The 21,582-nt window shown below is 33.8% G+C and overlaps 6 protein-coding genes across 12 annotated transcripts; 3 read left to right on the plus strand and 3 right to left on the minus strand.

Annotated features, from left to right (window-relative positions):
* The first annotated feature begins 99 nt into the window (after nt 1-99).
* On the plus strand, nt 100-4,729 carry Exo70 (exocyst complex component 7). Of its 2 annotated transcripts, none has more exons than XM_029305081.2 (7): nt 100-185; nt 612-845; nt 953-1,491; nt 1,565-2,113; nt 2,755-2,992; nt 3,244-3,504; nt 3,767-4,729. In XM_029305081.2, the coding sequence occupies exons 2-7, from the start codon at nt 617-619 to the stop codon at nt 4,036-4,038; spliced, it is 2,088 nt and encodes a 695-aa protein (XP_029160914.1). In that variant the 5' UTR covers nt 100-185; nt 612-616; the 3' UTR covers nt 4,039-4,729. The 2 variants fall into 2 exon arrangements, with proteins under 2 accessions (XP_029160914.1, XP_029160915.1); XM_029305082.2 differs by having other exon boundaries at nt 1,604-2,113.
* On the minus strand, nt 3,635-7,752 carry Rac1 (ras-related protein Rac1). Of its 2 annotated transcripts, none has more exons than XM_029305093.2 (3): nt 7,647-7,752; nt 6,663-7,050; nt 3,635-6,385 (listed from the first exon to the last, which is right to left on the minus strand). In XM_029305093.2, exons 1-3 carry the CDS (start codon nt 7,679-7,681, stop codon nt 6,230-6,232), a joined length of 579 nt encoding a protein of 192 aa, XP_029160926.1. In that variant the 5' UTR covers nt 7,682-7,752; the 3' UTR covers nt 3,635-6,229. The 2 variants fall into 2 exon arrangements, with proteins under 2 accessions (XP_029160926.1, XP_029160925.1); XM_029305092.2 differs by lacking the exon at nt 7,647-7,752 and adding an exon at nt 7,166-7,329.
* FucTB (alpha-(1,3)-fucosyltransferase 10) lies at nt 7,391-11,016 on the plus strand. 2 transcript variants are annotated; one of them, XM_029305083.2, is made up of 7 exons: nt 7,391-8,535; nt 8,608-8,647; nt 8,731-8,855; nt 8,950-9,169; nt 9,303-9,492; nt 9,575-9,752; nt 9,852-11,016. In XM_029305083.2, the coding sequence occupies exons 1-7, from the start codon at nt 8,446-8,448 to the stop codon at nt 10,338-10,340; spliced, it is 1,332 nt and encodes a 443-aa protein (XP_029160916.1). In that variant the 5' UTR covers nt 7,391-8,445; the 3' UTR covers nt 10,341-11,016. The 2 variants fall into 2 exon arrangements, with proteins under 2 accessions (XP_029160916.1, XP_029160917.1); XM_029305084.2 differs by having other exon boundaries at nt 7,392-8,512.
* TBCD (tubulin folding cofactor D) lies at nt 9,932-16,096 on the minus strand. Its single transcript, XM_029305095.2, has 17 exons — nt 15,397-16,096; nt 15,171-15,309; nt 14,821-15,007; nt 14,509-14,737; nt 14,244-14,392; nt 13,938-14,167; nt 13,726-13,865; nt 13,524-13,629; nt 13,240-13,420; nt 12,996-13,154; nt 12,703-12,906; nt 12,454-12,618; nt 12,177-12,301; nt 11,936-12,090; nt 11,671-11,869; nt 11,207-11,509; nt 9,932-11,076 (listed from the first exon to the last, which is right to left on the minus strand). The coding sequence occupies exons 1-17, from the start codon at nt 15,915-15,917 to the stop codon at nt 10,795-10,797; spliced, it is 3,474 nt and encodes a 1,157-aa protein (XP_029160928.2). The 5' UTR covers nt 15,918-16,096; the 3' UTR covers nt 9,932-10,794.
* Nucleotides 16,097-16,836: 740 nt separating this feature from the next.
* Nucleotides 16,837-18,692, plus strand: Prp18 (pre-mRNA processing factor 18). The gene is made up of 4 exons (XM_029305039.2): nt 16,837-17,409; nt 17,500-17,778; nt 17,870-18,298; nt 18,420-18,692. The coding sequence occupies exons 1-4, from the start codon at nt 17,347-17,349 to the stop codon at nt 18,654-18,656; spliced, it is 1,008 nt and encodes a 335-aa protein (XP_029160872.2). The 5' UTR covers nt 16,837-17,346; the 3' UTR covers nt 18,657-18,692.
* Nucleotides 18,532-21,535, minus strand: P5cr (Pyrroline 5-carboyxlate reductase). 4 transcript variants are annotated; one of them, XM_085482860.1, is made up of 7 exons: nt 21,450-21,535; nt 20,311-20,444; nt 19,922-20,169; nt 19,759-19,840; nt 19,559-19,695; nt 19,266-19,477; nt 18,532-19,196 (listed from the first exon to the last, which is right to left on the minus strand). In XM_085482860.1, exons 2-7 carry the CDS (start codon nt 20,396-20,398, stop codon nt 19,118-19,120), a joined length of 846 nt encoding a protein of 281 aa, XP_085338986.1. In that variant the 5' UTR covers nt 20,399-20,444; nt 21,450-21,535; the 3' UTR covers nt 18,532-19,117. The 4 variants fall into 4 exon arrangements, with proteins under 4 accessions (XP_085338986.1, XP_085338987.1, XP_085338985.1 ...); XM_085482861.1 differs by lacking the exon at nt 21,450-21,535 and adding an exon at nt 21,109-21,441; XM_085482859.1 differs by lacking the exon at nt 21,450-21,535 and adding an exon at nt 21,039-21,441.
* Between the last annotated feature and the right edge of the window lie 47 nt (nt 21,536-21,582).

Genomic DNA, 21,582 nt, shown 5'->3' on the forward strand with positions numbered 1-21,582 from the left:
AGAGGTTGACTTAAGATCCTGTTCAACCAATCAAATGGCTCCGACTGTGTTTAAAAAACATTAAATCAAATCGCATCTAGTTTCGCATCTAGATATTCGTGCATCGTGACTTTTTGATTAAAAAAAAGGAGGTTTTGCAGAAGTTCGTCGTCAGTCATCGGCGACTTTCAAGACATCGGAACCAAGTAATGTTTTTTTTAGTGAAGAAAAAATATAATACATAGAGGCAGTGAAATATCGATGATATAAAATAAAAATATCTTTGTACATAATGCAAAAAATGTATCAACGTTGAAAATTTATACGTTAATATAATATGACGTTATGTCATACTTGTCAAATTGTTTGATATCATATGATGTCAGTGACAATATATATATGTAAAGGAAAATAATTTATAAATTGCAAAATGGTTCATCTCTTTTGAAAATGACTGACTTTCATAAACAATCGTAAAATTTTGGATTTGTACTAATTTCTAAAAACAATTTAATATTAACTGTCAAAGATATTTTTAAGGATTTTGTTCTTTAACAAAACTTTACTTAATGTTCATTCAACTAATTTGTTATAAAAGTAACTTAGTTTTACTTACACGCAAAAACAAATAGAGAACATGCACGCAACACGGACTGACACTTCTGAAAGGCGATTCGAGATACAATGTAAGTTGGAGTCGGAGATTGCTGCTCTGGAAACCTTGAAGGAGGCGGAAGAACGCAGCCGAAGATTGACAAGTGGAGTTGTGGGAATACTCTCTTCCTTGGAAGAACGTTTAGCTACACTGCGTCGTACCATACTTCCTGTTTATAATGAGACTGGGAATCTTCAAGCTCAGCAACATAGTACGTTTCATTATTCTTTTTTTAAGACTAGAGATGTCTTATATTATTTCTATCAACTTTCTGTTAAAAATTCTTGAATCTGATATTCTTTAAATCTAATATTACAGATATAGAAAAGACTTTAAGTGTACTGGATCATGCTATTGGATACTATGGTGTATGTCAAGAGGTAGAAGCTGTAGTACGCGCAGAACCAAGTGGGCCCAGTGGTTTGGATGGTTTTCTCGAGGCTATGAATCGTCTATATAATGCTCAACGATACTTCCAGAAAAATAATCCCAGCTCCGTCGAATTACAAAACGTTACAGGCCTCTTCTCAATCGGCCTAGAGTCCCTTTATGCTGAATTTCACGATATTCTTAATCGTCAAAGTAGGCCAATTCTTCCCATTGTACTATTGGATCTGATCGGTTCCGACGAGGACACCAGTGGCGAGGATGCACCACAGTCTCTGTGTCAGTTACCTGAAAGCGTTATGAGTGATTTATTTAAGATTGCCGAATGGCTCGAGGAAAGAGGTCACCGCAGACATACCAAGATATATGCTTCCGTACGTTCCGTAATTGTCTTGAGATCCTTGTTACTGCTTAAGGAGCATCAAAGGAGCGCCAGTGGCGGGAGCACCCACGCCGGGAGTCCGATGCCTGTAAATAGAACACGCGTAAAATTAGATATAATTTTTCAAAACTATATATATTTATCTTAACATAATTTCCTAGAGAGCGAAATTCGCTAATCGACATTCTCTGGACGGTCAGGAGAACGCGGGACGCAGAGCGTCGCGACGGCTGCAGCATGCCCTAGACAAGGCCAACAAGATGTTGCTGAAAGCTTCACAGACGACGAGGCTGAACCTGGCCTTGAACTCTGTATCCAGAAAACCGACGCAGCTTTCGCCGTACTCGATGGAGGACGCGGCGCCCGACGAACAGGAGATGGAGAATTATCTCTTGTTAGCGGCCGGTCTGCACAAGCTCATACAGGCCGAGCGCACCCTGGTCGCCAGGATCTTACCGCCCTCCTTGCAGGCCCAAGTGCTCGAGGCTACCGTCCGCGACGCGATGGACCTGGTGGCACACGACGGTGACAGCATTGCCACGCGCGCCAAACGGTGCATCACCAGACGCGACTTCTCCGCCGTTCTTGTGGTCTTCCCGATCTTAAAGCATCTCGGCGAATTGAAGCCTGATCTCGAAAGAACGGTCGAGGGTTGCGATTACGCGCTCCGCTCAAAGTTCGCGTCTGTACTTGACACGTTACACACAACTGTACGTTTTATATTGCGCTCTTTTCTACTTTCTTTCATTTAAATTTATCCTCTTCCATTATTATGAGATCTCAGTTTGTTAATCTTGAATTAACAAGGCTATACAATAGAAAAAAATTTCATTTATATATAATATAAAATCTATAATCAAAGAAATTTTTCTAAATTAATATAATTAAGAATTATAAAGTTTTTCATTAAATCGTATAAAAAATTACAATTTTTCGGCATAATATTTAATCACTTTTTGGAGAAGTGGATTAATAGCTTTATCAATATTCATCCAATACTCTAAAAAATGAAAACATGAATAACTAGTATTATATAGTTCATCTGGTATTGCCTGGTTAAGATATAAATTTTTACAATTTTTTTAACACATAGATATGCTTATACATTATATTTCTGAAATTATGTAATTTTGTTAAAAAATCATTCCAATAGCGCGTAAATCGAATTATATATTTCTAAAAAATATGATTAATATATAATTAGCAATGTACATTTATAATGTACAATATAACAGAAGTATCGTAGGGATAGAGACTGATATCTTTTCAATTTTATTTTCGCTCGATTATTCAAATCGATATTACAGAAAAAAATAAACAATATAATGAAATAAACTCTTTAATTTTGCAGGGTGCTAAAGCTTTAGAAGAGTTTGCGGAGAGCGTGAGAAATGAATCCGGCGCGGGTTTGCCAAAAGACGGTACTGTGGCAGAAGGAACCAGTAATGTTTTAATCTTTTTGGAACAATTAGCCGAATACGCGGACATGGCTGGTGCTGTTCTGCGACGCAACCTTTTCATCGATCAAACTGCGTTGCACTCAAAAGATCCGGAAAATGTACATAGAATGGTTCTCGGTGTATATATCAGTAAGTTCGTACGATCCTTCCGTATCATTATTTATTCTATAGATCTGTTTTTTTCAGCTGAACTGGCTGCACTAGCTCAGAATTTATCTTTTTTTGTTGCATTACATTTAAAGGAAAGAGATAAATTCTGAATTAGTGAGCAGCCAGTTCAGCTGAAAAGAACAGACCTTATACAAAACTTAATTTGAAGCGGCTTTATAAAAGAGCATTGTTGATTAATTTTGATGAAAATTGTTTCGTTCTTTTTACAGAGAAGGTGCTCGCTCAGTTGAATCTAGCATTAGTAAATAAAAGCGACGCGTCTTATTCAGATCCCGCTTTACGAGCTTTATTCCGGCTGAATAATCACAATTACGTGGTTAACGCTCTCGGCCGAAGTTCCCTTATGGAACTACTGTTACTGGCCGAGCCAAGTGCGGAACAAACGTATCACGATTTACTTTTCAAAGACAAGAACAATTACGTCAGTACGACATTTGCCAAAGCGCGATCGTATATCGCAGACGAGCCAGGTTCGTGCTTTTACGTTTAAAATTTAAAAACAAAAATTTCAACGAGAGAAGTTATATAAAAACAAGATTCTAAATATTTTTTTAGCGACATTACATATAGAAAGAAATAGCAAACATACAAACGTTGAGCTCATGTTCATATGTCGTGTATTATTAGTATTTATCTACTTTCTGAAACAATGATCGAAGTGTTTAACAATTAGCGGATCTAGACTATCGTTAATCACATTAATTCTCGTGTGTTGCGTTTTTTCCTTTGCAGATCTTGCCGCCAAAATGTTGAAGGAAAAATTCTTGGGTTTCACGAGAGAGCTTGAGGAAGTAGCCAAGTGTCAGCGTTCTTACTCGGTACCTGACAGATGTTTGCGCGAGGAGTTAAGGAAGGAACTGCACGAGGCGATCGTTCCAATATATACCGCGTTCCATAACAAGTATCGTGGTACGTCATTCTCGAAGAATCCGGCCAAGTATATAAAGTACACGCCTGATCAGATATCGGCGTTGATTAACACGTTTTTCGACAGCGCCGCGTAATAATAATAGTATTACAAGTATATATTGTACCGAAGATTATATTTCTCGAGAAAAGAAATTAATAAAATATTTAATAAACACCCATTTTTAATATAAAGCATATTTCATTACAGTAGTTTTATGATTCTTTTCTGTGGACCAAATCTCTCTCTCTCTCTTTTTTTTCTTTCTCAAACAGATTGCACAGAGATTAATAAATGAGTCTGCGATGAATGAGAGTAGTTAGGTCTTGGTCCAGCTCCCCTCTTTTCCCCCCGCGCCGCCTTTTTATATATATATTTATAATATATATATAAAAAACAAGTAACGTTCGATTTAGATTCGATCAGCGCGATTTTTATATATATTTATATATATATTTATATGTATATGACTCGTATTATCACACATTTATACGCATATACATTATGTATAAAATCGTATATATTATGCGTGGTAATAAGAGTGGGAATACATTTGAAGTTTAGCATTTATATACAGTTGTTACACTATAGCATATTCTCTCTTGTTACATATACACTCGCATTTTTTTTTTTTTTATATTCTTTCTCTCCTCCACACTGATAACATTCTCTCACACATGCACAAACATTCACACAATCCTCTGCTTCAGTAGTCGTATTTTGTTTTCTAAATTGAGATGCGCGGCAAAACTCGTTTTAATTTTAATTCCGTTCGATAACATGACAGTTCCTGTCAGAAAAAAACGCATACTATCGCATATCACGCGTAATTAATCATCACAGGTCATGTCAATGTAAGAAATATTCGCGAACGAAGCAGAGAAATCTGTAAACTTGATAATATTTTTATACTTATATCACATACATCTAAAGAACTCTTGTACAATAGTTAGCTATCTCTTAAATTATGGTATGTAACGTTTACGGTAATTGTTATATTTATGTAACCAATTTAGTGGAAGAAGGAAGCCATGTTATGCAGCTGCTGCGCTACTGATTTTTCTTAGAAAATGTGTAGCTATCAGGTTTTTTTTTAAATTATCTATCGGTTAATTATCGCTTTTTTAATCATCATGAAACTCACATCAACTCGAACATTATTAAATAATTACGTACGAACAGAATTTAAATATGGGACACGTACACTTAACATTGAATGACATTTGATTAATGTCTCCAATTATATTTTATATACAAATTTTTAAATAAATTTGAGATTTTAAACGAACAAAATTACCGGTGGATGTGAGATTTTCAAAAGCTAACTTTCTTTGCAAAAGCAATCTTGTCAAAGCTTTGAAGCTTTTAACATATTGTTAGTGAATATTTGAATAAAAAGAAAAATCACTATGGTTGCTCTAAGTACTTGGATGTGTATGTGTGAGTGTGTGTGTGTGTATGTTTGGAATTACTGTTATTCACATTTATAATGAACATCTAGATGAATATCGTCCAAACAGATTTGCCATGTACTCTATGCATATATCTAAAAAATATTTTCTCTTTTTCTCCAAATTTATATCATGATGCGCATATTGTAATCTTTCGCGATAAGGAAAAACTTACCGTTTTCTTTTTTTTATGTGTTAATTATATATGTCCTACCTAAAATGTACAATGGCAAATAGCATAAAATGGTTTTCCTCTTTGATTAAACTGATCAGTATACAGTCAATGTTTGGACGCTTATACAATTATATGGTAATATTTGCTTCTGTTACCATTCATACATAATTATTAATTATAATATTAATAACATACTCTAGTATACTGTGCAGCAGTTAATTCAGTTATTTTGGCTTCTTTTACACTCCTTTCGCTTAGAACATCCAGTCGATTTGCATTTATAGCCCTATTATCAGACTGTCTAGACTGGAAGCTTTATTCGTGCAAGACAGCACAAAAATTCCTCGAATAATTTCTTGTAGGATGTTGGAGGCCACATATAAGACTGAATTTATAATATTCCGAATTTATGATTTTCTGCGTGAAACCCTCTTTTGTCTTGCTCGCTGGAAATTTTGTACCGAACTAATATTTGTGCGCTTATGCTGGCAGATGTTTGTTTACAGCCTGTTGATCCTGGCATAGGCTGGTACAACTGGGGTTCCAAATGTCGGTAACTTGTCCAATTGATTCGATTCGAGCTTGGTACACTGGAGATGAGACGATGAGAGACACTTTAACACATTCCAGCAACCAATGTGCAAAGAGGGGTACATTTAATATTATAGAAGGAAACATCTGCGTTTTGGCTTCACTTGTAGAACTGGGCACAATACGGCGCGTATCGCTTCGTCAAACACAGTCTTCAAGCCTTTCTGTGTGAGAGCAGAGCATTCCAAATATTTGACAGCACCAATCTCTTTCGCCATGGCCAAACCCTATAAATAAAACAATGTTATGAACAAATGTTATGAACTAACAATGTTATGAACAAATTATTACATTATATATTGATGGAAACTTTTAACTATATTGATTCTCTAATAATTATTGCAATTTATCACACAATTTCTTTTGCTGTGTTAATAAAAATATAAAAGATATTTCTTTATATTATTATTGTTATTAATAAAAATATAGAATTCTAATCTAAATACACAATCTATTATCGCTGTTAAATCTTTATATCATTACAAAAATGATATGTGGACAAACCTGAGGGTATGTGATAGGAGCTAGTTTCTTATCTTTCAGACGCTCAATAGTCTCTTTGTCTTCGCGCAGATCCAGTTTAGTGCCGACCAAAATAATCGGAGTCGCAGGACAATGGTGACGCACTTCGGGATACCATTTAGCGCGTACGTTTTCGAAGCTCGCCGGGTTCACCAATGAAAAGCAGATCAGAAAGACATCAGTCTGCGGATAAGACAGTGGCCGCAGTCTATCATAATCCTCCTGTCCTGCCGTATCCCACAGACCCAAATTGATCGGCTTCCCATCTACCATTACATTTGCAGAATAATTGTCGAACACCGTTGGAATGTACTCCCCAGGAAACGCATTGGTGGTGTAGCTTATCAGCAAGCATGTTTTACCAACGGCACTAGAAAGAACACAAATATAAGTATATATCAGCAATCCAGTCCAGATATCCTTCGCATTAAATTATTAAAACTAGATTTGATTTTACACGACAAACAAAAACCGCATAGACGCACTCATTCAATGAATCATACGCGAGAGGCATCAAATTTCTCGCGAAATCGTGATGCTGACATCATTAGCGAGCATTGTTTTATTTTTACATCCTTCGTTAAGGGCTCGCCAATTAACTTCCGACTAGGAGAGACTGACGGAGTCGAGCCGACTAATTGTAACATTTTGCGAGGCACTTTTTACGGAGGAAAAAAAAAAAAACCCAGAAAATAATGACGTCCTCGTGAAAACACGCGCGTGTACACGTCAACGTCGTTTCACGCTCCCGCACGGGCGTGGTGGGCTCGCTCGTACAAGTCGTGTCAGACTCCGGACGACCTCGAGCGGGAGCGCCTCGGGCTTCCCAGGAGGTAACCCGATTCGCTTTTGCGACGAACGTCCCTGAGCGAGCCCCGGATCTAAAAATTTCTCCCAAGCTCACGAATATATTTCGGTTATCTCGGGACGACGTTTAATTTCCTACTCTTCTCTTTTTCTACGTACCCGTCGCCGACGACCACGCACTTGATGGCCTGCATCCTGGATACCTGGAGTCGTCCGTAATGCACACTCGGGAGAGCACGTAAAATCGCGCGAGCGACGACGATACGCGACGATGCAGCCGATTTCAGCGGGAGAGAAAGAGAAGCCCGAGTGTCAAAGAGAGGGAGCGAAGAGATAGTAGGGAGGGAAAGAGGAACGATATAGGCGGGAGAGGAAGAGACAAACGGTGGGTACGTACAAACGCGACACACAGGAAGAGGGCAGCGTTGACGGACGAGCTGAGGGAGGGGGGGAAGAGAGGGTGCAGGAAGAGAAGAAGAGACGGCTCGCGTGACGGAGACGATCGAGAGGTTAGAGAGAGAGAGAGAGCGATCGGGATGGACTCCTGCGAGCGATTGGTGGGCCGGCTGCTGTCACGATCGCAGCGGGAGGCAAAGCACACATGTACACACACACGCGCGCGCGCGCGCAACACACACACACGCACACACGTATACGGAATAGTATCGCGAGTTTCTTCGAAATTCCCTTTATGGATCCTGTCGTCTCTTCGTGCGACGATGATGTAGCGAGGACAGACAACTGCGAAGCTGCATGCGAGTGTACCAACACTTCGAGATATCGAGATATATCTCGCCGTTTCGATATATCGACACGCCTGTCAAATATGGGACATACGTGTGTATTTTCGGTATCAAGATCTGACGTTTAACTTGTCAAAATTTTTTGTGGGTTATGTTTGATTAATAATTAGGAGATGTTTGTTTATGCGAAGAAGATAGATATTGTATCTTCGTGAATGTGTGTCTTACAAATTACGATGCCACGGAAATTACGTATTATGTTCGCGACTGCGACAACTCTAGGTTTGTGTATCATAATATTTCAGGTATATAAAAAAATAAATAATCACAATTAATCGCCATGCTAAAAGCTAAAATTAATTTTTGTACATTTTCAGTTACGTTTAATGCTTTACGATCGCAGATTGTCTTTATCAGGTAATTTGTATTATTGTCATATCGTTTTTTTTTTTTTTTTTTTTTACAACAAAGTGACGTATTTTTACGATTGTTACATCCAGATGACGAAATACCTGTTGTATTATGGTGGACTCCCTTTGGTAATAATAATCAAGTGAAAACTTGCGGAGATGCTAAATGTTACTTTACATATGACAGAGTATTTGAAAACAACAGACGCTTAAAAGTATAATTTTTACATTTCTTTAAATTTCAAGAACAGTCTCTTCTCAAGTAAAACTCTGAGATATTATACACAATTTTGTCGTTTTTTTTTATAGAGTATTTTATTTTATGGAAGCGATTTCCGCGTTCATGATTTGCCTAATTGGAGGAGCAACGCTGTATCTTGGGGTTTACTTCATGAAGAATCTCCTAGAAATAATCCTATACTCGTTCACGAGAAGACACTTAATCTCTTCAACTATTCTTCGACTTTTAGCAGGTTTAGTGATGTGTCGCTCACACTTTTTGATTTACTTAGTTTAGAAGAACTAACAGGTAAATAAAAGTAGATTTAAAGATAAATTAAAAAAATAAAATTAACAAGTAAATTCGAGACAATTTTTGCGAATTATAAGAGTTACATGTGTATACATATAAAACAAAAATCTAACAAGATATAATTTTGTAGAAAAATCGTATTACGTGCCTACCAAAGAGAAGTCTGAATTAATGCGTACAAAAAATTATGCGCCAGTATTGTACATTCAATCTGACTGTGATACTGCTAGCGACAGGGATCGCTATGTCTTAGAATTAATGAAATACATTCGTATTGACTCCTATGGTACATGTGTCAATAATGCTCGCCTTGAAGACAGGTATATACATTATTTTGCAATTTTTGTATCACCAGTCGTGAAATTAATAATTATAAATCAATGAAAATATATCTCTATTCAGGTTCAAGGACAAATATCTTAATATTTTAAATAATCGTGAATTCTTGTCCTTTGTGGCCAAATACAAGTTTACTATAGCTTTCGAAAATGCAATTTGTAATGATTATATCACAGAAAAATTGTGGAGGCCGCTTATTGTTGGCTCTGTACCCATCTATTATGGATCACCGTCCTTTAAGGTATCCTTATTTTAAAAGATATAACTTTTAAATATTCGTTCAAGTTTTCTCATTTTACAATTAAATACTCAATCTACTCTTGGATATTTGATTTTGTAGGATTGGCTCCCAAATAATAAATCCGCCATCTCAATATTAGATTTTACTGATCCAACAGCACTTGCTGATTTTTTGCACAAACTTGTGAGAAATGATTCTGCGTACGAAGAGTATTTATCTCACAAATTAAATGAGCGTGAGTATCGCGTCACGAATAATGCATTACTACGTGCACTTGAAAGAAGATCGACGGCAATTCCTCATGAATTTGGAAATTATGTGGAAGAATTTGAATGTTTTGTTTGCAAAGAAATACAGAACAATCGCGAATTAAAAATACGTACGGTAACGAGAAGACAATACGATTGTCCTCTACCGAGAGATCCTATAACAGGCGAAATCAGCAAACGCAATTGGTGGATACAGCAATGGAATATCGAGAAATGCGGAGCTAAATTGTTAGCTCATTATATAACTAATAATATCAGCATTAATATAAAGTATTTTGATGAACAAAAGATGAATATGTATGATAATAACGAATGTTGAACACACATAACATAAGGAATATAATTTTACGAACAATTTTGATAACATAAATACTCGATTATTTTACGAACTATATTAGGATGAATATTTATAAATTTGAATGAATGTATGTTTAAAAAGTATTTCTTTTTTAAATATATTATTATAGAAATTGTTTTATACATTTGTTCTATATAAAATTCTATATAATATAATAAAAATTGTTAAATGCATTTTTTACAAAATGTATATTATGTAGCTCACATAAAAAAAGATTGTATTCTCGTGTATATGTACAATATTTTCAAGCTAAAAACGATATGTGCAGTATTATCTTGTGAAAAATGCCAAAAAGCTCTGCCATAATTTAGCATATTAGTGTTCTAATTCCGTCTCATTCTTTATGCCATATAAGAAATAAAATATAATTTGAAAAGAAATGTTAAGATTTTTTTATATATTTAAATAGTCTTTCTTAATTTGTTGACTTTATTTGCAAAACTGGAGCAGGTACTTTCATTAACTCACACAAATGATTTCTGATTGGACGTAAATCTGCAACTGGTTGTTCCCAATCTGTCGCGTTCAACGTTGCGAGTATATTTGTCAAATCTTCTTCTGCTATATCTATTTCCTCTCCATAAAGAGTTAATGCTTCATAAGTACGTATAGCTGTTGTCTTTCTCAAGCTTGTGTATTTGTGACACAAAAATATACTTAATTGACAAAATGCTCTTTCCGCAACAGGACCTCGTACCTAGATACGATATTAAATTAGTTTTTATTGGATTTTGACAAATTATTATGAATTATATATATTAAATGTTAATATATATTAATTTTCTAATCATTAATTAATGAAATATTTAATCAATTCTTTTACAAACCTGTAGTAACTGACAGAAAACATTTATACTACTAATAAGCAGTTTCATATTGCCAGAATATTTTATTTCGTTCTTCAATAATACTAATATACGTTCTGAGATTGTATTATTTGCATCATCCAAGATAGATTGAATGCAACCCGAGCTCAATAAACGATCCAAGAATGCAAACATCGATATTATCATCCTTTCGTTTTTATGACTTTCCTCAAATATGTTTAATATCTTCTCGCATAGATCTTTTAAACCAGTCTCATCAATCTCTTGTAGATAAGTAAACAAAGAAACGCTTGAGTATTTTACCTGAGAGAAAAAGCTTAGTTAGAAACGAAATTAACACAATTATTAAAATTAAATCACATTAAAATTTTGACCAGTAATATTTCAAGTAATTAAGCTTATATAGATGCTCTATACTTTATATAGACAGACTAATTTAGATTATTATTTTGTATTAAATTTACCAATGATTCGCTTATACCGCCGACACTAAATATAACTCCCCGCAGCAGATTTATTTTATACGGCGGAAAGCTTAACATCTTAATAAATCGTGGAAATGTCGCAGATTCCATTCTCCATTCGATGGTTTCCTTACATTCGTTATAGGGAAATATAGCTTTTAACTCGTCGTGATACGGAATATTCGGAAGAGGTGGATCACTATAAAAAGACATAACAGTGATTTTGTCAACTAAAATATTTTACACATTGTAATTAGCTTTTTACCTGTGTATAAGCGCGCTAAATACAGTACCAGCTTGAGCTCGAATTCCATCTATCCTTTCAACAGCCTGTTGTGCGACACCACCAATAATACTAGCCATCAAATTCTCATTCAAGATAGACGATAGTTTTGCTTGCGATACTAAGTTTGTTAGTACCTGCAACAACATAAATATTTAGTAATTAATTTTCGATATGCATTACATTGACGATCTTAAATTATCTTCCCTAATATTCTACGTACATGTAATCCAATCATAGCTGCTTCTCGTACCCAAGCACCTATATCCCCACGACTATCTATTGTATATTCCTTAAGGGCCAACAGATAACAATCATACAGATCTGGTACAAACAATCGCCACTTGTCTGAAAAAAATTTGTAAATTTAAAAAAAATTTTTTATCATCTTTTTCTATAATTTATATTCTAAATGCATTAATTTTTTTAAAGAACTAGTTTTTTGTGTAATATAGTGTCATAATGACAAATAGTAATATCTTGTAAACGAATATATTTACCTGCTTCATCAATTCCTAATGTCTGTAATATCATTGTTAGAGAATGCAAAGCTTCTTTCCTGCTCTCTGCCCATTTCAGCGTACTTTCAGATATGTGAATGCATGTGATTAATGCCTCTATTATGTCTTTCACTCTTTCACGAATTACAAATAGTGGAAAATGGCCTTTAAAGAGTGAAATAAATGAGAATTATATATCTGGTAAAATTGATGGAATTAACATTTTGTCGTTTATATTTTTTGATTTACCTATCGCCTGTGCAAATCCTATTCTAATAGACTGATTACTCGATCGCAGAGATTCTAAGTAACGATTAATCACAGCACTTCGAACATCATAATCGATATCTATATAATATTCTACAAAAAAATTTGTGTGTGCTTCAGCTGCTTTTAATTTAACAGCCGATACTTCGTGACTCAAGCATTCTTCCAATAGTTTCTGCCAATCATCTGCATTATCAATGATGTCAATATTAGTATATTAAATATTAAAATTCAACTTTATAAGTGAATCTTGTTTCATAATTAATAATACATACCCACAACATCTGTGAAATGAATTGGAAAGTGAACAATGGAGCATTTTTTAATTAGCACAGTACAAGCTTGTTTCATCAATTCTCCGCCAAGCCCTTTAAATTGTCCTCTACTTCTGAAAGTTCTTGCTACATCATATATATCAGCTACAGCTGTGGCTCCTGAATAAGATTCATCTCTTTTTAATTACAGATATTTAAAGACAGGAAACTCATTTATCTATATGTAGATTCTGCAAATTCTTACCAATAATATTTTCAATTTTATCATTGAAATGATATAAGTATAAAGCTTCAAGAATTTCTGCAGTGGCTAATATTGCACCATGCCTAACATTTAAATCGATAGAATTTAACATATCCAACAAAGTCGGTAGTACTGTGTTTATCATGTAATGTGGATCAGCTGCTGTCAGGTTGAAAAGCGACTGCAACAAATTACTAGTAACGTATACAGAACTAAACGTTAGTAATATTCAGTAAAGCATATATTTAAATTAGTATTACAAATATATAAGTTTTCAGACTCACTCTTGCTGAAAGTTCTCTAATTGCAGTATCCCAATGCGTAACTTTTTTCGCAACTAGATGATCTATCAAAGGCTTCGTATATTCTTCGTACTGCGCGATTTGGACACTAACAGAGACATTACAATATTAAAAAATAATATTAAGATAAGTCAAGAGTATCGAATTATCTGGTACATGTCAGAATGTTTGATTAATTCTGTACCTGATCTTGAGATACGCATGACTCCGTACACCAACTTCAAAATAATCGGCGATAGTCAATATATCTATACCGTGTGGAAAGTTGCCCTGCCTGCCAACATTTTCTTGAAATGCGGCGGATGCTGCCCTTCTACAATTTATCTATCACAATACAACATTGCATAGTACATAAATTATAAACGTAACGCAAATGAAGATATGTATGATTTTTACCTCTCTATCAAAGCATGTCACCACTAATAACATTGCTGCGATTTCTTTAACATAAGGCTCGAAAATGTGCGGATCATAGGCTCTCGGGAAAGACCAGCATATGTAACAAGCAGCGTCTCTAATCAAATATCCGATGGATCCATAAGCTCTAGGTTCATCAAAGACTAAGGCTTGCAAAACCACAGGAATAACGTCGCTCAAACGATGAGGTAGCAATAGGCCACGTCTTCCTGAAATATAAACACAAATAATGTGATAAGAGAATAAAATTTATTAATATATTATCTAAACAAAATATTTCTTTACCAAGTTCTGCGAGTGCTAAACAACCACCGTGCCATGCGGAATCTGATTCACGTCCGGAAAACAGGTTCAACACAAATCCCAATACATCATCAGCTAAGTCTACTGGCAATCTTGCTGTTATCCTGCCAATTCCTTTTGCCGCAGACCATCTATATCATTATATCTAATTTAATACTCTATTTCCAATGAATTCTAATGACAATTGTAGTATATATATATATATATATATATATATATATATATATATATATATGCATATATATACCTTATAGTAATTGCTTTATCTCGAAGACTTTGTATAAGTTGCTCTATTATGTCTTCAATGACTGGGGGAATTTCTTGATCTTCATTATCATTTGAAATAGTTTTGTTAATATCAATGATACTATCAATATTATCAATATTATTTATTTGAACATTAGGCATAATGCTTATTGGCCGACTCATTTTTTGATAGCGCCAGGATGCTACTTTTGTTTTCAATAATACCAAACCTGTTTCAAATATTGTTAATCAATTTTTATAAAATAGGAAATAAATATGTATCATGTAAATAAAATTTAAGCTTTTTTCATACCTATACGCTGAACAACTTTTGTTCCAAACTTTCTAATAAGATCTGCTGGATTGTCACTTAACCGAAGTTTCAACATATTATCAAGAAGCATTTGACTGTATGGCTTGACATCTTCCCTGGCACTATGTTTTAATATAGAAGCTATTACAGCTAGAGGCCCATGTCTCAAAGGATCATTTTCTATACACTAAAAGAGCAATAACAAAAAAATTTAATGTTGCTTTTCTTATTTACAATAATTTTATAATTACAAATATAAATATATCTTTTATATATGTGAATATAATTAAATTTGTGATTTAATCTTTCATACTGGCAAAAAATCTTTGATACTATTAAAAAAATAATACCTTTAAACACCACATCATCATCTCTTCCAAGTATAATTTCTTGACATCTGATCTTGTCAAAAAATTTGCTATTAAAAACACAGCTGCTACAGCACATGCATCTTTCGATAAACAATACAGTTTACATAATCTTAAAATTCTGAAACATATAATAGAATAAAATTGATACGTCTCTATTTCAATAAATTTTACTTTACATATTTTAGAAGTATGACAATATCATTACCTGACAATAATAGTTTGCTCTGGATCTATATTCTCAGAGGTCTCTAAGCGACAAAGGGGAAATGGTATCTTGGAAATGATAGATAACCACACGAGCAGAACATATCTGGTTTCCCATGTCTCTACATCATTTGGATCTTGTTTTTCAAGCATCCTTAATACAGGTAACAAATCCACTACCTCGTGCGGAAGGTAAGTCACAATTTTTTTATACGTTTTCACAGACATGATGATGAATAAGTATTTAAACGTATTATGCTTGATGCTCTCCGCACAATCATTGTCTTTGATAATTGACAGTAGGGAACTGAGAATTCTCTCGAGGTAAGGATCCAACAGCTGATGCTGATCTTGGTACTGGGACAGAATGAAATTGAAGCGATCTCTATTTCGCTCGACGAGACTCGGTGGTAAATCCGACTTCCTCAATTCCGTCATCAGCGCGATCACCTCGTCTATCTCCCTGAAAGCGCTAAAACCGCATCCAACTTTCTCTGGATCCGAGCAATCGTTTAACACCATCTTGCGCAAAAATTATTTTCCGGATCCGCTATTCACACCTTCATACATAAACACAAATTTATAAATTGTAAGAAAAATTGTGTTCTCGAATTGTTCGCAGCAGTCGTAAATATCATAACCAAATATGCAAATTTTGACAACTACGCATGTCCTCGTGTTGAACAAACGAATATTTAGAAGCGAAACTCTTGTCTTTTTCGCATTGACGCCAGCCACTACGTGGCGCTAATAGTTCAATTCTATTTAAATCACGCGCGCATTTAAATTTCGATAAAGGCGAATTGAAAATAGATAAAACTCGCGGAAAGAGATGCGTGTGACCGATACTGATCATTTATTTCGCGAAAATGCATTATATGCACATGTATGTATAAACAGATGATGTATTTTTCGGAAAGAAATGTCATATAGTAATAGAATCGTCACACATACACACGTACAATTAAAATATAATAAAATGTCTCATTATTGTACGCGGAACACTATACTGCGTCTCTTGATTGAGTCGTAATATTGCTGTGATCAAAGTATTCCACATATTATGCTTCATAATTGCGTTTTGCATGCTTCAATGCGTTTAATGTCATTCGCATAACATTGCTTTAATTAAAGAATTTTTCGTATAAATATGTAATTATCGACGAAAAAGAGAGAGTGCGTTTTAACGCGTGTGACTTTGACCTTTAGGCGGCGCTGGAATGCGGCGTATCACGTGTCACGTGACGGACGCGGAGTGGGGGGAAGCACGTCACGTGACACGGAGTGGGGGAACAACTGCGCATGCCAGTCTGCGCAGTACGGCGAAACGAGACAGAGGTATGTATCTCTCTCTCTCTCTCTCTCTCTCTCTCTCTCTCTCTCTCTCTCTCTCTCTCTCTCTCTCTGAAAATGTTTTCGAAAAATCGTTTTCTTATAAAGAATTGTGTCTCACAATGTGTCATCTACATGTGTGTGTAAAAATATTTTAATAATAATATATACATATTTATGAATTAAAGAAAAAATCATGCGCGACTGATTGCACAGTAATTTTGGTTATCTGTCATTCAATTCTACTCCAATGAGAGGTCTCCACAGTTTTTTCTATTGATTTTGCTTACATATCATTATATCATCTATGGCCAAAGAAGAAGAATTCAATGTTTACTGTTTGTGCTTGAATAACTTTTTTTTTCCAAAAAATTAGATAAACTGAAGTAATAATATCAAGTATTTGATTAAAATAAATAAAATTTGAATACAATTTAAGGAAAATTGAGGAAATTCACATTGAATTAATTTGATTAAATTATACTACATAAAAACACAAGTAATATGTGTTAATAACAATTTTTTCTTAGAAGAGAAAAATTAAATTGCTGGAATAAAAATATATCTATTTGCATAATTATTCTACTTGAATATTTATCCATATAATTGTCATAGCAAGATGGACATTCTAAAAGCAGTGATAATGCAAAAACGTAAGGAATTGGAAGACAGTAAAGTCCTGGTATGTAATTTGTTACATTTTGTGCAATTTTATGCAATTATGTGAACGTGTGTCAATATTTATACCAAGGCATTTCTTCATTTCTTGCAGGAGAATAATAAAAAATATTTCAAAAGGAGCCAATTAATATCGAAGCAACAGGAAGTACATGAAATTGACAAAGGGAATAATGAAGCTGCTCCGTCAAATAACAATCAACAGTCAGAAGAATCTATAACAGACAGTAGCTCTGAACATTTGCTATCTAGACAAGAAGTAATTAGACGATTACGTGAACGAGGAGAGCCTATATTATTATTTAGTGAATCTGAGATAGAAGCATTCAAAAGATTGAGGAAATGTGAAATTCTGGAGCCAGAAGTGAATAAGGTAAAGTACATTTGTTTTTTTTAATATACATATTTTTATTAACTAAAGTCTTATCAAAGAATAGATTTTCATTGTGATAATTCATTAACAGGGCTTCAGAAATGATTTTCAAGAGGCAATGGAACAAGTAGACCAAGCGTATCTCAATGAGATCTTGACATCTTCCAAATCCCAAAATCTTGATGGAAAAGGAGATGTGAATGTGCCTGACGAGGGTGTTACTTATGAAGATATACAAAAAATGTCAACTAAACTAAATAAGGGAGACAAGGAATTTGACATGAGTGTTATTACTTTATTTGTTCAATATCTAGTTCAAATGTGGGGCAATCAGTTAAACAGCAGATCAGCAGCTGAAAAAATGGGCACAAAGGGAAAAATGAATAGTGCGACATATGCTCAAACAAGGGAATATTTGAAGCCACTTTTAAGAAAGTTAAAAAATAAATCTCTTCCAGAGGATATAACTGACAGTTTAACAGAAATTGTTAAACACTTACTACAACGTAATTATATATTGGTATGTTTGTCATCTGTATATTGTTACATAACGCATCTGTTATTTATACAAATATAATAAGCAAATAATTTTCTTATGTAATTATTTTATAATATATAAGTATCAATTATTTTTATTTCAGGCTAGTGATGCCTATTTGCAAATGGCTATAGGAAATTCTCCATGGCCTATTGGTGTAACTATGGTTGGTATCCATGCACGTACTGGTAGAGAAAAGATTTTTTCAAAGAATGTTGCTCATGTCATGAATGATGAGACTCAAAGGAAGTACATTCAAGCACTCAAGAGATTGATGACTAAATGTCAAGAATATTATCCTACAGATCCTTCACGTTGTGTAGAATATGCAAAAAATTAAGTTTTTATATTTATATAATAAAGCAAGGTAATATAAGTTTGTATGTGTAGATAACTATTATTTATTTCTTTTCTACTGTTATAAGTATCTAGCTTAATATAGATTACTATATAAATATCTTTTAAGATAAATTTACTACTAGCTTGTAACTTTTAAGTAATTAATAGTACATGTTGTGTGTATATATATATATATATATCTTTTTTAATAAATTGATGATTAATCTTCTTGAAAATATATATAAAATTAATATTTAAAAACAAAACTTTAAAAATTGTGACATACATAACATTATACTATAGTTCACTTTGAAAAAGCTGTGTTAGATAAAATATTTTCTTCAAATATTTAAGTATAAAAAAGTGACTTGATTAAAAGATATGAAATAATATTATATAACTAGCTTTTCGGAAATTTATACGCTCTAAAAAAATATTCTAAAATATTAATTATTAAAGGTACTATTTTTTAAGACTTGATAGAGAAGTTAATTCATTTGATCTATTTACAGCAGCTTCAACAGCATTCATCATAGATCCCCTACAATTAATTAAATCAAAATTATTTCAAAGTTACATGATTGAATAAATGAAATTATATATAAAGTACCTGACACCTCCTGCTTCCATAGCATGAACACCAGCGATGGAAGTACCTGCAGGAGAACAGACTTCGTCTTTCAACTGACCAGGATGTCGCCCAGTCTCGATTACCATTTTTCCAGCACCTACTAGCACTTGAGCTGCGAATTTAGTCGCTAGTGGCCTTGGCACACCCATCCTCACACCTCCATCTGCCAATGCTTCTATGATGAGATATGCCTGATAAGTATAAATTAAAAGCTGTACACAAATGTTTCCATAAGTCTCTTCAGTTGCAGTTCTAATATTACAATAACTTACAAATGCTGGACCGCAACCTGATAGACCACCAATGGCATTTATAAGACTTTCTGGAACACTTTGGCTCATACCAATATAGGAAAATAATGTATCTACTAGTTCCATATCTTTCGGTTCGGCGTTATTGCTGCAATAAACTAAAAATTACGTTTGTATTAACACAAATTAATGTATATATATTGCACCTTTTTTTGACATACCTGTAACTCCCTCTCCAACCATCATAGGTGTATTTGGCATAGATCTAATTATTCTTGGTGAAAGTGTAACAGCTGAGAGTTTCTAAAAAAAAATTGTTTACTAATTGTTGTGTAGATTGAAATCATATTATACAATATTATACTTATATAAAATGTTGCTTACAGTATGTAAGGTTTCAAGAGACACTCCAGCAAGCACTGAAATAAATAGCTTGTTCTTATGAGTCACTTTTCTTCCTATAGTGGTAACTGCATCATCTAACATTAGTGGCTTCACTGTCAAAAATATGATATCGCAATTGATTACAACATCATCATTGTCCAATGTTGGGTGGGTACCTAAATCCTTCCAAAACCCATGCATTCTGTCTGTACGGCCAGAAACCCAAACATTATCTGGATTCAATATACCTATATATATAGAAGCATAATATATATATAGCAGAAGAATAATATATATATAGAAGCATATATATGTATCATTATTTTTATAAATTTGTCATCATAAGTTTTTATTTATTTTTACAAAGATTTAGAAGGTAGTGGAATTACCTTTGTGAATTAAACCAGCACCTATAGCACTAGCCATATTTCCACCTCCAATAAATCCAACTTTAATAGATTTTAAATATTGTTCCATCGTAATTAATTATACAAGTCACTTGTATATATTAAATAACTTTATGCTGAAACAATTAACGATTCTAATAAATGTCATGTGACTTGCGCACATATATAAAATTAATTTCACAAAAGTTGTCTTATCAGTATTAAGTAATTATTTATATCCATATAATAGTTTAGGGACATTCATTTTGTTGTAAAGTGACTTTTGTGCGATACTTTCAGACAACATGAATAATGCTTTTAATGATTAAAAATCAATGTAATAATAAGTCTAATTGTAAGAAAATAGATGTAACATAAAATTATATTTTTCAACTAATTTTGAAATATAAAAACGACATATTAAGGATTTTATGTTTTAATATAAATTTCGCTTTTTGAGTATTTATAAAGATTTATAAAACAGCTGAAAAAAAAAAAAAAAAAAAAAAAAAAAAAAAATTGTGACAGATTTTGAAGTGCATACTTTGCATATGTATTCACGTTAAACAAACGTTGCTGTCTACTTCTTAATTTCACTTGTTTTATATGGAAAGCACGTTCGAACATACACTGAGAAGACGTGCATGCAAAACAGAATATGACACAAGATTATTCCTTCTTCTTCTTCGTGTTTTAGTGGCCTTAGCAGACCAATTCTGGTCTTTTCTTACCGATAAGGACTTGTGAATCTTTTTAAGCGATTAAACTAACAAAAATTGGAAGACCGTGAGAATCTTTCACCTTTCACCTGACTTTTCAAGGTCAAGAACTTGAACTACAAGATTATTCCGAATAAGGATGAAAGGGCAATTTCACGTGCCACTAAAACAAGCGTTTGAAGCGACAGATTTGTCGCTCGTAATCCAGTATCAACAATTTTTTAATCAATTACAAAGCATTTACTGCTTAAACGCTCAACTTTCAATTCTGTCACGCTGCTATCTTTTTTTACGTACAAAAATTATCGCTGTTTACAATAAAAGTTGTTACGTGATCATTTTCAAACAATCGGTTTCAGCGGCTTATGAAAAGGCACCTTGATACATATGTGGAATATGTAGGATGTCTCATCAATAACTTACATTTTTACAATAAAATCCTTTCTTTATTCTCTATTATTCTCTATCTATAAGAAATAAGAGTGATAAAAAACTTTTTAAGAGGATTGTACTGAAAAAGACAAAGATACTCGATATTGCTATCTCTCTCTCTCTC

Source organism: Nylanderia fulva, unplaced genomic scaffold (genome assembly GCF_048542155.1).
Source record: "Nylanderia fulva isolate GAGA-0341 unplaced genomic scaffold, ASM4854215v1 Scaffold22, whole genome shotgun sequence".
NCBI classification, from domain to species: Eukaryota; Metazoa; Arthropoda; class Insecta; order Hymenoptera; family Formicidae; genus Nylanderia; species Nylanderia fulva.

Bases quoted from the DNA above. Each gene is read 5' to 3' on its own strand.
- Exo70 (XM_029305081.2), top strand. From the start codon at position 617: ATGCACGCAACACGGACTGACACTTCTGAAAGGCGATTCGAGATACAA. The intron at 2,114-2,754 runs GTACGTTTTATA...TTAATTTTGCAG, and splicing joins TTGACACGTTACACACAACT to GGTGCTAAAGCTTTAGAAGA. The intron at 3,505-3,766 runs GTTCGTGCTTTT...TTTCCTTTGCAG, and splicing joins GTATATCGCAGACGAGCCAG to ATCTTGCCGCCAAAATGTTG.
- Rac1 (XM_029305093.2), bottom strand. From the start codon at position 7,681: ATGCAGGCCATCAAGTGCGTGGTCGTCGGCGACGG. The intron at 7,051-7,646 runs GTACGTAGAAAA...TGTTCTTTCTAG, and splicing joins TGCGTGGTCGTCGGCGACGG to TGCCGTTGGTAAAACATGCT. The intron at 6,386-6,662 runs GTTTGTCCACAT...TTTTATTTATAG, and splicing joins CTCCTATCACATACCCTCAG to GGTTTGGCCATGGCGAAAGA.
- FucTB (XM_029305083.2), top strand. From the start codon at position 8,446: ATGTGTGTCTTACAAATTACGATGCCACGGAAATTACGTATTATGTTC. The intron at 8,856-8,949 runs GTATAATTTTTA...TTTTTTTTATAG, and splicing joins AAAACAACAGACGCTTAAAA to AGTATTTTATTTTATGGAAG. The intron at 9,753-9,851 runs GTATCCTTATTT...TTGATTTTGTAG, and splicing joins ATGGATCACCGTCCTTTAAG to GATTGGCTCCCAAATAATAA.
- TBCD (XM_029305095.2), bottom strand. From the start codon at position 15,917: ATGGTGTTAAACGATTGCTCGGATCCAGAGAAAGTTGGATGCGGTTTT. The intron at 11,510-11,670 runs GTAAATTTAATA...TTTTTCTCTCAG, and splicing joins GCGGTATAAGCGAATCATTG to GTAAAATACTCAAGCGTTTC. The intron at 11,077-11,206 runs GTTTGTAAAAGA...TATCGTATCTAG, and splicing joins TTTTCTGTCAGTTACTACAG to GTACGAGGTCCTGTTGCGGA.
- Prp18 (XM_029305039.2), top strand. From the start codon at position 17,347: ATGGACATTCTAAAAGCAGTGATAATGCAAAAACGTAAGGAATTGGAA. The intron at 17,779-17,869 runs GTAAAGTACATT...ATTCATTAACAG, and splicing joins TGGAGCCAGAAGTGAATAAG to GGCTTCAGAAATGATTTTCA. The intron at 18,299-18,419 runs GTATGTTTGTCA...TTTTTATTTCAG, and splicing joins TACAACGTAATTATATATTG to GCTAGTGATGCCTATTTGCA.
- P5cr (XM_085482860.1), bottom strand. From the start codon at position 20,398: ATGGAACAATATTTAAAATCTATTAAAGTTGGATTTATTGGAGGTGGA. The intron at 19,841-19,921 runs GTAAGCAACATT...ATTTTTTTTTAG, and splicing joins CTCTTGAAACCTTACATACT to AAACTCTCAGCTGTTACACT. The intron at 19,197-19,265 runs GTACTTTATATA...AATTAATTGTAG, and splicing joins ATGGAAGCAGGAGGTGTCAG to GGGATCTATGATGAATGCTG.